Source organism: Pygoscelis adeliae, unplaced genomic scaffold (assembly GCF_000699105.1).
Source record: "Pygoscelis adeliae isolate BGI_AS28 unplaced genomic scaffold, ASM69910v1 Scaffold595, whole genome shotgun sequence".
Taxonomy (NCBI): Eukaryota; Metazoa; Chordata; class Aves; order Sphenisciformes; family Spheniscidae; genus Pygoscelis; species Pygoscelis adeliae.
In genome coordinates this window covers 70,444-83,270 of record NW_008824857.1, presented here as the reverse complement: position 1 = coordinate 83,270, position 12,827 = coordinate 70,444, and the positions used below count along the sequence as shown (strand labels likewise).

At 47.7% G+C, this 12,827-nt stretch overlaps 1 protein-coding gene across 3 annotated transcripts in view; it reads right to left on the bottom strand.

The window, feature by feature from the left end:
- The window catches only part of UBN1 (ubinuclein 1), a 23,121-nt gene that overhangs the window by 8,185 nt on the left and 2,109 nt on the right, over positions 1–12,827 (bottom strand). For 2 of the 3 annotated variants that reach the window (XM_009324297.1, XM_009324298.1), the window contains exons 2-11: positions 12,101–12,187; positions 11,105–11,200; positions 10,687–10,821; positions 10,221–10,324; positions 9,061–9,499; positions 6,331–6,401; positions 4,921–5,050; positions 4,576–4,694; positions 3,953–4,081; positions 2,898–3,041 (exon numbers count right to left, since the gene is read on the bottom strand). In XM_009324297.1, the coding sequence (XP_009322572.1) occupies positions 2,898–3,041; positions 3,953–4,081; positions 4,576–4,694; positions 4,921–5,050; positions 6,331–6,401; positions 9,061–9,499; positions 10,221–10,324; positions 10,687–10,821; positions 11,105–11,200; positions 12,101–12,187 (1,454 nt within the window). The remainder of the gene's footprint in view (positions 1–2,897; positions 3,042–3,952; positions 4,082–4,575; positions 4,695–4,920; positions 5,051–6,330; positions 6,402–9,060; positions 9,500–10,220; positions 10,325–10,686; positions 10,822–11,104; positions 11,201–12,100; positions 12,188–12,827) is intronic. The other variant, XM_009324299.1, reaches the window with a different exon arrangement.

The following is a 12,827-nucleotide window of genomic DNA, read 5'->3' as shown; positions in this document are numbered from 1 at the left end:
AATTCCCCCACACAATTCCCTCTCTGGGGAGCTATGCTTGTAGGCGCTGGAAAGGCCATTAAGGCAGTTGTTGGACAATAACTAAGGAAAAAGCTCTGTCAGCTTAAAAAGCTGATAGCCAACTGGAGAGGCGGTACAATCATTCAAGCTGGGCGTTACTGCTGCCACAGATCATCCAAGAGCTGGCAGATCATACAAGAGCTCTTCACCAACTTCGAGAGGAAGGTTACCTTCCCCTGCCTCAGTACAGCAATATGGATGAGAAGCCTTCGCACGCTGCATGTCTCTCTTGCCTTTGCGTCCCCAGCGAACAGCTGGGGCGACTTCTTAAATCAGCACAACCATTTCTGTAACAATTGACTAACCACAACCAATAAATAGAGCTTCATCCAAAATCCTTTACTGCTGAGGCTAAGTAAACCAGAATCTCACACAAACACTATTTCACCTAAAACAGCTGCCACTCAGCTGCCGCCTTAGATGTCAGGGTGAGAAGCTTATAAATACACCTTCAGTACTGGCATATGGAATATGCTTCCCGTCTGCTATTAAGAGCCTGACAAAGACTTTTGTCATCCTTTTTCTTTTAAAAAGGAAGCTTATTTTAACCTTATATTCTGTTAATCGCCTTTTAGTGCTGCCTGAGAAAACGGAATCATGGCAGGGCCTCTCCGAACTCATACACAAAGTTGTTTCTTCAAGTCCATCCTCAAGTTCCTCTTAAACATGAACTTCTGTGATCATGATGACAGTGAATCAAGCTGACTTGACCATCAAATTGTTTACAGTTCTCCTAGTGTTGCCAATCCCTCCCCTCCCCTTCTGTGTGGCTGTCGGTCTACCCTCTTTTTTTAAACCACAAAGTCATAGAATCATAGAATATCTCAAGTTGGAAGGGACCCATACGGATCAGCAAGTCCAACTCCATCAAGTCCCAGCAGGGGAAACCATCGTCCTTGAGCCAGCCACTGGAAAGCAACCAGGAAAACCGCTTTCATTCAGTCATTCTGTAGTTAACTTCACTGGAGGGCCCTCCTACGCTGAGTCTTAGGTGAAAACCTGTATGCCTAAGAACAGTTTCACCTACAAACTAGGAGGAAAAAATTTTAATTTCCTTTTATTCAAAGAAAAGTTTTTAAAACTTGGCAAGCTAAGACCCTGAAGCTGGTAATAGCTTCGTTAACTAAGTAGGAATCTGCACCCACCTCTTAATGCCCCCACTAAAACAACACACTACAACCATGCACGTTACTGTACTACATGTGCACATGCAGCTGCAGTAAATGGCCATGGACTTCTCCAAATGGATCTGTAACGTGCTACTCATACTTACTGCTCTTAAGAACTGGTACCTACTTCTTCCTTTATCCCCCATGAAACAAAAAGCAAATTCGGCAGCGAGAAGACGTCAGCGCTGCCCAGCTCATTAAATGCAAAGAGATAGAGATTCCAGCAGTAAGACTGTACAGTTGTTCTTTCTTTAAAACTATTGAGCAAAACAAAGCAGGCCAGAAGCTGATGACAGTCTCAGCAGAACGACTCTCTGCAATTTGTATGGCTCTCTGCAACTGCCAGCTCAATGGCATGGATGATGGAGGGTGTGAAAGAGCAGGAAACAGCAGTGAAGACACCAGATAGGGTAAAGAAAACCACACCAAATTCCTACTTACGCTGCTCTCTGATGTGTCTAGTGCAAGTCTGAAGCCCCTACAACTTCTCTGCTTTCCTTTCTTTTGGGAATACTCTAGGGCGTAGGGAAGACTTCCCAAAGTACCTGAAAAATGTATCCTTCATGAGACAGATTACAAAGTGATCCTTTGTAAAACAGATTCAAGAAACCACAGGCCAGCCAGCCTCACCTCAGTCCCAGTTCTACCTTGCAACTTGTCACTGCCAGTGGCATCCATCAGAGGTCAATACAGGGGCCAAGACTACTCAACATCGTCATTTACAACCTCGGCGACAGCACGGACTGCACTCCCAGTAAGTTTGAGGGTGATATGAAAACGGAGGGAGGGGGGAGAGTATGTCGGAGGGCAGGGCTGCCATTCACAGGGACCTGGACAGGCTGGAGGAAGGAGCCAACACAAACCTTGTGAAGTTCAACAAAGACAAACGCTAAGTCCTGCAGCTGGGATGGAATAACCTCACGCAGCAACACAGGCTGGGGGCCAACTGGCTATGTAGCAGCCTTGCAGAAAAGGACCCGGGGGTTCTGGTGGACAAGTTGAACATGAGCCACTGCTGCAAGGGTGCACTGCTGAGAGCTAACTATATACTGGCAGGTATTAGGAAGAGCACAGCCAGCAGTTCAAGTGCTTATTCCCCTCTGTTTAGCACTTGTGAGGTCACATCTGGACACAGCATCCAGCTTCAGGGTCCCCACAATACAAGAGAGATGTCGACAAACTGGAGACAGTCCAGAGCCATTAAGATGGCTGAGGAACAGGGACACACGACATACATGGAGAGGCGGAGGGAACTGGGTTTGCTTAGCCTGGAAAATGAGAAGACCGAGGAGGGAGCTAATGGCAATCTTCCACTACCTAAAGAGTGGGGGGCGCGGAGAGCCACGAAGAAGATGGAGCCAGACCTTTCTTAACGGTGCACAGTAAAAAGCAAAAAGAGGGAATATTAAAGTTCAGTGCAGCAAGGGGAATTCTGATTGGAAATAAGGAGAAAAGATTTCATGAAGAGTGATTAAGTACCGGAACGGGGGCCCAGAGATGCTGTGGTAATCTCCATCCTTGGAGATTTCCAAAACTCCGTAGGACAAGGCCCTGAGCACTCTGATCTAACTGTGAAGCTAGCCATTCTCTGAGCAGGGGTAGGACTAATGACCTTCAGAGGTCCCTTATAACAAGGAATCCCTGGAGTACAACTTGATTCTTGCTCACCTGGCCTGCATCCAGCCTTTTGGCCAAAGGGACTTCACCTCTCCATCTAGGAAGGTCTTCACATAATCCTCTAGAGACTGAGCCTTATTCTTGTCAAGGTCATAACCATCCAACTTAATCTTCACCAAGTGGCAAAGCAGCTCCCTGAAGAACAGGAAGATTTCAAATACAGTTACACGGATCGATTTTCCCCAGTTGGAGGTCATTCTGTTTATCCGGGGCTGGATAAATACGCCAAGACGCGCCTGGCTCAGTAATAAAACCGACCCTGCACTGCCTCCGCAAGAAAGAGGAAGGGAAAGGCACGTTCCTCGCTCTGTGTGTGCACGCACATCGATGCGCCAGGGGAGAAAGGCCTTGTCACCCCTTCCCATTTTAGTATCCTGAAACAGCAGAGGTAGTAAACCGGTGCCAGAATTACAGGCGCCATTACCAACCGCAGAACTGAACCTCCCTGCAGACCTTCGTGCTGAGAGGCAACGAGAAGGCAGGAAGTGAAGCTTGCTTTGTTCTAAATGAATCGGCCATCTACGGAGCAGCACCCCAGTTTGTTACAGAATAAGATGAAGACGACAGCGTGCTTGATTCTCTTTTTATCCTTTGTCCCTCTCCCCTTCACCCAGCACTCTGTTCTTTGCCAGACCCCTGGGTGCCAGGGGCAGCAATCCCCCTTAGCTTTAACTGCTTTCACAGCCACCAATCTGGTCTTGTGAAGAGTCCTGTCTGTAGGATTTCAGCAATTCAGCCGAGTTCCTCCTTTCCCCAAAGATCCGTCCCTCTCTTTTGGCCTCTGCACAGAGGCTTCTTAGCACGTCTCTCAGAGTTGGCCTGTGCCTGAAATCAGCTTAGTTTTGCAATGTGTATAAGGGTGAGATTTAATAAATGCAATAGTGGCTTCCATAAACAGCACAGTCTGCCACAAACCTCCAAGCTGACTGTCACTAGAGATGATCAGCGCTGCTCTGAAAACAAGATACAAATACTGAAATGCTTCACTTCCAGCTGCATAGAAAAAGACAAGTCACAGGTTCACTTAGTATCTAAATTATGCAAACCTGATTTCATCATTCCATTGAAATTTCTTTCGCGGTCCCATGATGCGCTTCCCTCCCTTTTCTTCATCCTCCTCATCATCAGAACAAACTCGATCTCGCTGCTCTTTGTCCTTTTCCTCTTCCAGCATCCTAAAATGGACACAGAGATAACGTGGAAGTCATTGTCCTGGAGATTCAAGGACAGGATTAAGTATCTCTGAACAACACTGTTCAAAGGTCTCAATAGCGAACAGTAACGCACGCATGGGAAGAGGGTCTAAATCTCTCGCTTTGGGTGCAAGCTGAGCCAAGTGCTAAAGGTCAAGAAATCTCCCAATATTGTGTAACAGAGACCACAGGACTAATCCAGCCTGACTGTTCTCAGACTGCCATGTTCCTAAAGACGTGCCTGCACAGAAGTGAAACACTTCAGCTAAGTTCTGGTCCCATCAATGCTGCTGTAGTTGGCATCGCCAGAGATAGCATAAAGAACACACACAGTTTAAATAGGCCAATTAATGCCCGTCAGCAATTTTTGACTACAGAACAAAAATAGGTGGTAAACTTCACGAGAGCAGCCTACAGGTCACAGGGAGCCTGCTGAGAAGAGCTACGGATGCATAACGAGCAAACGAGGAGCTTACTTGGCAAACTTGGCCTGAGTGTGGGCTTGGCATTCCTCCTGGTACTTGGCCATCTGCTCTGGCATGGCCCTTCCAATGGCTTCCTTTAGCTTCTGTAGAGGTTCCTTCAATCGGCCACCCTAGAGCACAGCACAGAACAGACTGAAGGTCCACATGGCCTGCTCCACCCGAGACACCCAAATCTGGCAGGTCGAGACCTTGCCAGTTCCGAATCCACACCCCCAGATGTGGCGCCTGAACCACGCTCCGTGGAGGACACCACCACGCAAGGCAGACAACAGCTGTGCTCTGGAGATCGGGGGGAACGTGCACACGAGACAGGGCTCCACTGCCAAATTCACTCACCTGCTCGTAGAGGTAAAGCTTACGGGCACGCTTGACCAGAGTGTCCTTACTGCACGGGAAGAAAGCAGCCAGGTGGGCGTACACCCCCGACCGGATCTGGCTGTTCAGCTCCCGGGTCTGCAGCTCTATGCTGAAGAACAAGACAAACGCAGCGTCGACCAGGGATCTGGCAAGGGTTCTCTAAGCAACAGAAATGCAACTCTGATGCAACCTGGGGAGCAGGCAGGGAGGGACAAAGTACCAGCCAAACTACATGGTGGTTCTTTAGATTTTAGACTACGCCTTTTAATCTAGTTTCAGAGTATCTGGAAAAGGAACAGAAGGATGTCGGCAGTCTCATTTATCCTGCATTTCTTCCTGGCAGATGAAGTGCAGGATCGTCAGGCAATGAAATGAGACGTACACGCTGCTTATGTCAGATACTATGGCAGTCTAACGCAGGATAATATAGAATCAAACTTTATCCCTTGGGCTTGAACTTACTTCCCAGTGAGTAGATTCGAGAGGTCAGTGTGCGCCAAACCCATCTACACAGTTATGTATAACTTAAGAGACTAGCTTTTTAAGCCACCTCTCAGTGTCAGTAAAAAGTGTAAAAACCCCTAACTGATTCTACGGCAAAGTCACACAAATCTATTTAAATCACTTCTGAATGTGGTTGAAGTTATCAGTTTGAAAACAGATTAGGACTGTTTGTTTGTGCAGTCAGCACTGGAATGCTAAAAGGTGGTAATCACCACTTGAAACGAGAGGGAAACAGACTCCCAAACTTCCCTTCGGCAATTCCCTTTAAGTGCCTTCATAAACCTTAATGAAATTAAAGCCTCTGTATAAGTATTACACTGCGATGATCACAAAGCTGTGTGCATTCATCAGCCTTCTCCAGGCACTTGAAGAAGAATGAAGCCATTATCAACAGCTGCGTGAAGCAACACTGGCATTCTATAATTGGGGGACTCAAAAAACACACAGCAGTAATGGAGTTCCTCCAGTCTGCAGAGAAAACCAGTTGAACACAGCAGCCTTATCCCAGTTATAAAATATTCCATATAGCATATAACTTAAATAGCAAAGAACATGCCTGACATCTCCGACAGGGAGAGATTTACTGTTCTTGTATCAAGCTACAATCACAGGTCAAGTGACCAAATTTAAGTACACAGGTATCAAGCATCATCTTGAGAACAGGAGGCCTGGATACATCCCTCCCAATCTTCTCCTACCTCAGCTACACATCATATTTCAACAGAAAGCCATTTCTAGGAGACTTTCATGTTATCCTAGGCATGTTCTGCGTGGAGAACCTGTATAAGGACACCCTCCCAACTCCTGCTAAACCTGCTCCTGAATTTACCAAAAATGCTCTGCCTAATATTCTCCTTTCCCATTCTTCTCTCGTGGCACACTTACTCCAGTATGATGTTGTTGATATCCTGAGTGAAAAACCTCTGTTTGCCTTCTCCTTCTGCAGCTCTGGCAGCCTGGAAATCAGCAAATAACACAAGTCATCATCAGTTCACAAATATAGACGGGCACAAGCAATCAAGTGTTTTTTAAACCACTTCAGAAATACTGTAAAACAAGGCACAGTTTTATTCCACCAAACTCTGCACCAGCTACCTGCTGTAGATGGGCTAAAAGCTGCGACAATTGACAGACAGAAGAGAGACTGTGTCCTCTCCTCTTACGCCTCCTCGCTCCAAGTCCAACCCTGCCATCTGAACTGGTAAGACCACGTCCTGCCCACAGACCTTCCCGTTCTGGATTCTCCTGTGCAGATACACTGGAGTCGAGTGCATTGGAGTTACTACACTAGAGTGAAGATTCCTCCATTTAATGGGGCAAGGGAGATGGCTTGGTGGCCGCTGGCTTCCTTGGCATACTTCCCATGGGGAGAAGAGACAGTTCTAGGGCATGGTGTTAACTTCACACTAGAGCCGTTCGATTGAGTAATGAGAGCACAGAACTTGGTCCCTGGGACAGGGAAGATCATTCTAGTCATGTTTAATGAGGGTCGGGGATAGTGATCATCAGGCTTTCTAGACCAATCTGGACACCAATCCTGTTCGGGAAGCTTCCTGAGCTACGACTGCAGCACACACAGCACTGTCCAAAAATCACACCCATGAAAAATATGTCCAGCGGGAAAATAATTCCAGGAGATGAACGAGATAGTAGAAAATTGCCAAGAGCTTTCAGTCTCTTCTGAGTGGGGATGTAAACAAAGCTGGGATTCACCACAAGGCACCACATCAAGTTAGCGATTCCAGGCATGGGAAAGGAGACCAGGAGAGAAGGGCACGATTTTGAAACCCCCTGATTTAACACTTCAAGGTTGAGGCCAGTAAGCGAGTCATTTATGCCCAGAAGGTGTATGTTCCTCTCTGCCAGCAGCAGGTCATGGACAGCTGATGGTATCAAAGGAGCAGGTTCAATGCTAAAGAGAATCCTCTACAGGAAAATTCTTTTAGGAAGGAGAGTTAAAGTCAAATCAGTTCAAGTAGAAGAGGAAATGCCTGGAGGCTCCATTTAACCCAGGAGATGCTCCCACCTGCTGAGATGGAAGAAACCTGGCTCTCAGACAGAGGTATGGCACCTCTTCATTCCCACCTGCACCAGAGAACATGTCCCAAAATCCTAACTGACCCAGAGGCTTCAGTTTGTTAAATCTTGTATTTCTCCTCTTTGGTTTCTTTTCTTAACATACGCAGTCTAGCAACAAGAGAGACAGCAGCAGGAAAATCTAACCAGGAAAATCTGTGGGTACTCTGCTATTACACTATCTTGCAGCAACATAACAATTAACTTGATATCATGGGAGCCCCCGTAATATCCTCCTTTAACTCAGATATAGTTCAGAAACAGCTGTTTCAGTGTTTTCTGTTAACAGCCTGAATAGCAAGTAGAAACATCCATGAAAAGCCTATTCTTTTTATCAGCTGTGGCAATACTTTCCTCAATTCCTCCTTCTCTTCCATCTGCTCACCACCACTATACACACTTAAAATTTCTCAGCAGAACACAGTTATCTTTAACAGAAGCTAATCTTTAGTAACAGAGTTATTAAGTAAGAGATGCTTAAGTAACAGGTGCTCTAAATTGATGTGCCCCAGAAGGCAGAACACACACTGCCGTAGAGGTCCGAGAGCACTGTTTACGACTTAAAATCAATGTTTAAAAAGAACACTAGTAACAGGAACAAAACATCTCAGCATTTGTTGACAGGCTGAGAGTGCCCTCACACCAGAGAAGGCCCACGGCAAGTCTGAAAGTGCACTTCTTCGACATGCCAGGAGAGGGATCCCTGACCAGCACCCAATGCTTTCCCGCTTCTCCAGAACAGCGGTTCCCGAAGCGGGTCACAACGTTTTGGAGAAGATGGGCGAGTCCCACAGGAGTCCAGCTGCAGGAGGAGCTACTGGTGAAAAGACGTGAGATCACACTTCTAGTATATTCCACTCCCTAAACAGCACCCCAACACTGAGATGTTAAAGATGGGGAAAGAACCCAAATTGCCAGCGACGCGGCTCCAGTGCGGGAGATGCCAAATTGAACCCATGCTTCACGAAGGCATCTGCCTGCGTACGACACGGGAAACGGTTCTAACAAGTCCTCAAGCCCCATCTACAGGGCTTTTCACGCCTTCTCACACTGCAGAACAGGTAATGCTTTCCAGCTGTACCCACTTATTTTATAAACAGAACACTGCACGCCACTTCACAGACGCTGTCCTGACCATCACAGCACATTAAAACTACTACGGTGGAATTCGTCCTTCAGCCTCATTAGTTCACATTTTAAGTTCATTCATGTTAAATTGACTTGGGAAATTACCTCTTGCATCAGGTCCATACTTTGCTAAGAGAGGTAAAGAAACCATACTGACAGGCGGGATACTGAATGTAACACTCAGTAGATAACAAGGCCAAGGACTTTGACACTACCTGACATCTGGGCGTTCAGGAAAGTGACTTGGCCATAAGAGAAAACTGGGTGACGCAAAGGTACGATGCGATGTGGCACAGTGAAACTCCCCCACTGGAGTCTGTTCCGTCTCTGGGCGAAGCTACACAAACCCAGCAGAGCTGTCCCCTCTCCAGCAACCACACAATCCTACTGCCCCGCAATGAACTGCCATACCTGAGCCAGTTCTTTGATGCGTTTCTCCAAAGGGGCTGGCAGGCCTTCTGGGAGCGATGGCGGTTGCTTGAAATCCTGTTCCAAGCCCATCCCAATAGGATCGCTCCCATCCTCCACATCAGGAAAGGGACTCCCTTCTGGGGATTCACTGAGGAGCCGCTCCAGGTCTAGGTCAGTTAACGAGTCCATAGCCGTCGCTGCCTGAAGCAGGTCGTTGTCACTGGCATGGCCGAAGAGTGAGAGCAAAGGGTCAGGCATCGCCTCCGCCTCCCTTGGGGCTGGAGGTTCTGCCGGTGAAGGAGTCACCACTTTCTGCTCTTCATCCTTTTTCTTCTGAGCATCCTTCTCCTTCTGAAACTTTTTCAGCATCTCCTTGACACTAAGAGCGCCAGAGTATTTCTTCTTTTTCTTCTCCTTACTTGCATTTAATGCCGTAAAGCTGTAAACAAAGTGTGAAGGAGGAAAGGGAACTGAAATGAATACAAGATGAAGGGGAGGGGACGAGGATACCTTCATCCCAGTTTACTTCAGCCATATGCACCAACCCCCTGGAAAGTCTTAGCCCCTTAACCAATTACACCAGGAAAAATATTCTGTTGCCTCTTTAGGTCTTAAGGTCCCGCTGCTTGTTCAGCCTGGAGGAGAGAAGGCTGTCCTTCCTCGCTGCAGAGAGGGGACGGAGCTTAAGCCATCTCCGCCGAGTTATGCTCTTCTTTAGCTACGTGCATTATTCCAGCAAGGAAGACTGGGAAGTGCACAAACAACTAGTGCAACTGAAGCAAGAGAGAGTTAGCGTGACAGCGGCTTGACCCTTTTTGCCTATTAAAGCCAGGAAAGCAAATTCCTTTTCCTTCTCTTCAGGCTCTCCAATACCTGCTCCCACCGTCAGTGCCCAAAGAGAGCTCCAAGAAACACCAACACTGCAGCTAGCTGTGCCCCTCTCTGCTCGGACGCTCCTGCTGTGGAGCTGTGCTCCTTCCCTAATCGTCAGCTGCCTTTTTTCTCCCACTTTGGAAGCAACGGGGGTTTACCCGCTGGTGTTTACGCGCCACGTGCTCAAGCCACCCCCCACGGCAAGAGGTACTACTGCAGCGTAACAAATGCCACCTGTAACCCCGAGGCAAGGTGTCGAGCAGCAAGCGTTCCCTCCCCCGCCTTACCCAGCTTTTGGGAACTTGGACTTTTTGGATTTCTTTTCCTTGTCGTAAGAATCATCCTTCTTCTTCTTCTTCATTTTTTCACCTCCATCTTTCAACTTCCGCTTCTGGAGAGGGTTAAAACCAAGTCACAATCAAAGCGTCTCCTGCTCATGGAATTGGACCTGCACCCCCAGAGCCCCTTTCCCCCCCCCCAGGAATTTGAGAACAGCTCCTTCCCCACTGGCCACATTGACCCAACCCCCATACACGTATCACCAGGTTCGGGCACACACTGTCTTCAACATTTCACAGCGCACCTGGCTTTTACACTAGAGACGATCCTACCAAGAAAGGGGAAGGGATGCCAAGTGCTCCTGCTCTTTCCCCTTTTAGCCGCCTCGCTTCGGCATTATGTCCAACAGACATTGCCACCGAAGAGGAGCACACCTCTAACAGAGGAAATAACCGAGAAAGCTGGCTTGCTGACCTTGGGACACTTCTTCTTCTTCTCTTTAACATAGTCATCTTCAGATTCAGACGCTTGCCGAAACTGCAGTGTTCCTGAGTTGATGTAAAACCCTCCATACTTCGTAGTAAGAGAAGCCGGAACAAGCTCATCGTACTGGAAGTAACAGAGAACAAACAATCCACTGTAAGCTTTGTCGCTTTATTCTGTAGCTGAGCTGCTTGGAGAATGGAGCGGGACTTGAGCTCCCCCAAGAACAGATGGGGCTGCGGACACGCCTGCTAACCAGCATTCCCCTGCCACGCGCTTGCCCCGGGAGCTCTCGTTCCCCAGCCCTGGCACACCCCTGGCTTGCGCCCAGTTCAGGTTCTCCCCAGGTGCCAGCTCAGCCCCCCAGGCCGCTGCCTTTAACCACCCTCACTCCTGCCCCAGTACTCACTGCTTCAGAATTATCGATGAAGGAGTCAGATTCGTCGTATCCGTACCCCATATCAATCAAGTCCTGAATACGGTCCTTCCTACGTCTCTTGCCACCCTAAACAATAAAAGATTGACAGTGTGTTCATCCTTCTTTTCCAGTTACCACGGGGATGGCCCCGATACAGGACACTGACATTGGCTCCAGTACAGAAGAGAGAACGAGATCTTTTTTGCTCCTAGCAAAAGCAGAACCAAACCAGCGTTAACTCCCATGATGTAATCTCAGGATACGGTAAATCCAGTTTTAGGCCTTGTCATACGGAATCAAAAATGGTGCAGCCAAATGAAACGGAACGCTGACCTGCCAGACAGGCTGACTTTGCGCCAGCAGACTTTACGTTGATTTGGGTCTGCACCCCTTCAACATTTCTGCCAGTGCAGAGATGGACTGTTCTTCCATAACTGCCATACAGTCAGCGCAAACTCGGTACGACACCCACCAAACATACACGCAGTGCACTGGGGTGACCCACAGGTCAAATTCGTATCACAAGACAATACAGCAACTCGCTATTCAAAAGTGCCAATTGTAAAACATAACGTAGTGTTATGGCCATCTACAGAAGTAAAGTATAGAGGAAGAACAGAAAGGAAATGGGTAAGACAGATCAGCACCTCTCACGCTACCCAGAGCAAGGCTTAGAAATTAATTTTTGCTTAAGACAATTAAATTTTATAAGCTACATTAAGATAATGACGTTTGCCACTACAAGTGAGAACGTCATTCACTTGAATCAGGCTGTCATCTGATTTAAGAACGTATCTGAACTAGTTTGGTGGACCAAGCCCTGAGACAGGAAAGGAACATAGAAAACAGAACCTTCCAGCCAAGATACAGGACTGCAGGAGAACAGGAACAGAAGAGCCAACGACCATTACTAAAATACCACTGGTTGGGAGCTGAACAGCATTGCCCATTCCAAGGGATAACGTAATAGAAAGAAGAAAAACATACATATTTTTCTTCAAACTTCCTAGCAAGAGCCTCCACTTTATGCCTTTCCTTTTCGTCATCATTAAAGGGATCAGCGGGGTCTTTCTTCTGTAGAAATAAGAGAGACAAAAACATCAGACTCAATCCCATCACGCTGCCACCAAAACCCCGTGCATTAAACCCATCACAACTAGAGCATCCAGGCAGAAGCTCAGACAAATCAACCTTTAGTACGGTATTTAGGACAGTCCTCTTTAATATCTTCATCAGTGACACAGACAGTGGGATCGAACGCACCCTCAGCAAGTTTGCAGATGACACCAAGCTGAGTGGTGTGGTCGGCACGCCAGAGGGACGGGATGCCATCCAGAGGGACCTGGACAAGCTGGAGAAGTGGGCCCGTGTGAACCTCATGAGGTTTAACAAGGCCAAGTGCAAGGTCCTGCACCTGGGTCGGGGCAACCCCAGGTATCAATCCAGGCTGGGGGATGAAGGGATGGAGAGCAGCCCTGCCGAGAAGGATATCCTAGTTTCGGCAGGGACAGAGTTAATTTCCTTCCTAGTAGCTGGTACAGTGCTGTGTTTTGGATTTGGGATGAGAACAATGTTGATAACACACCGATGGTTTAGTTGTTGCTGAGCAGTGCTTACACTAGTCAAGGGCTTTTCAGCTTCCCATGCTCTACCGACTGAGCAGGCTGGAGGGGCACAAGAAGCCGGGAGGGGGCACAGCCAGGACAGCTGACCC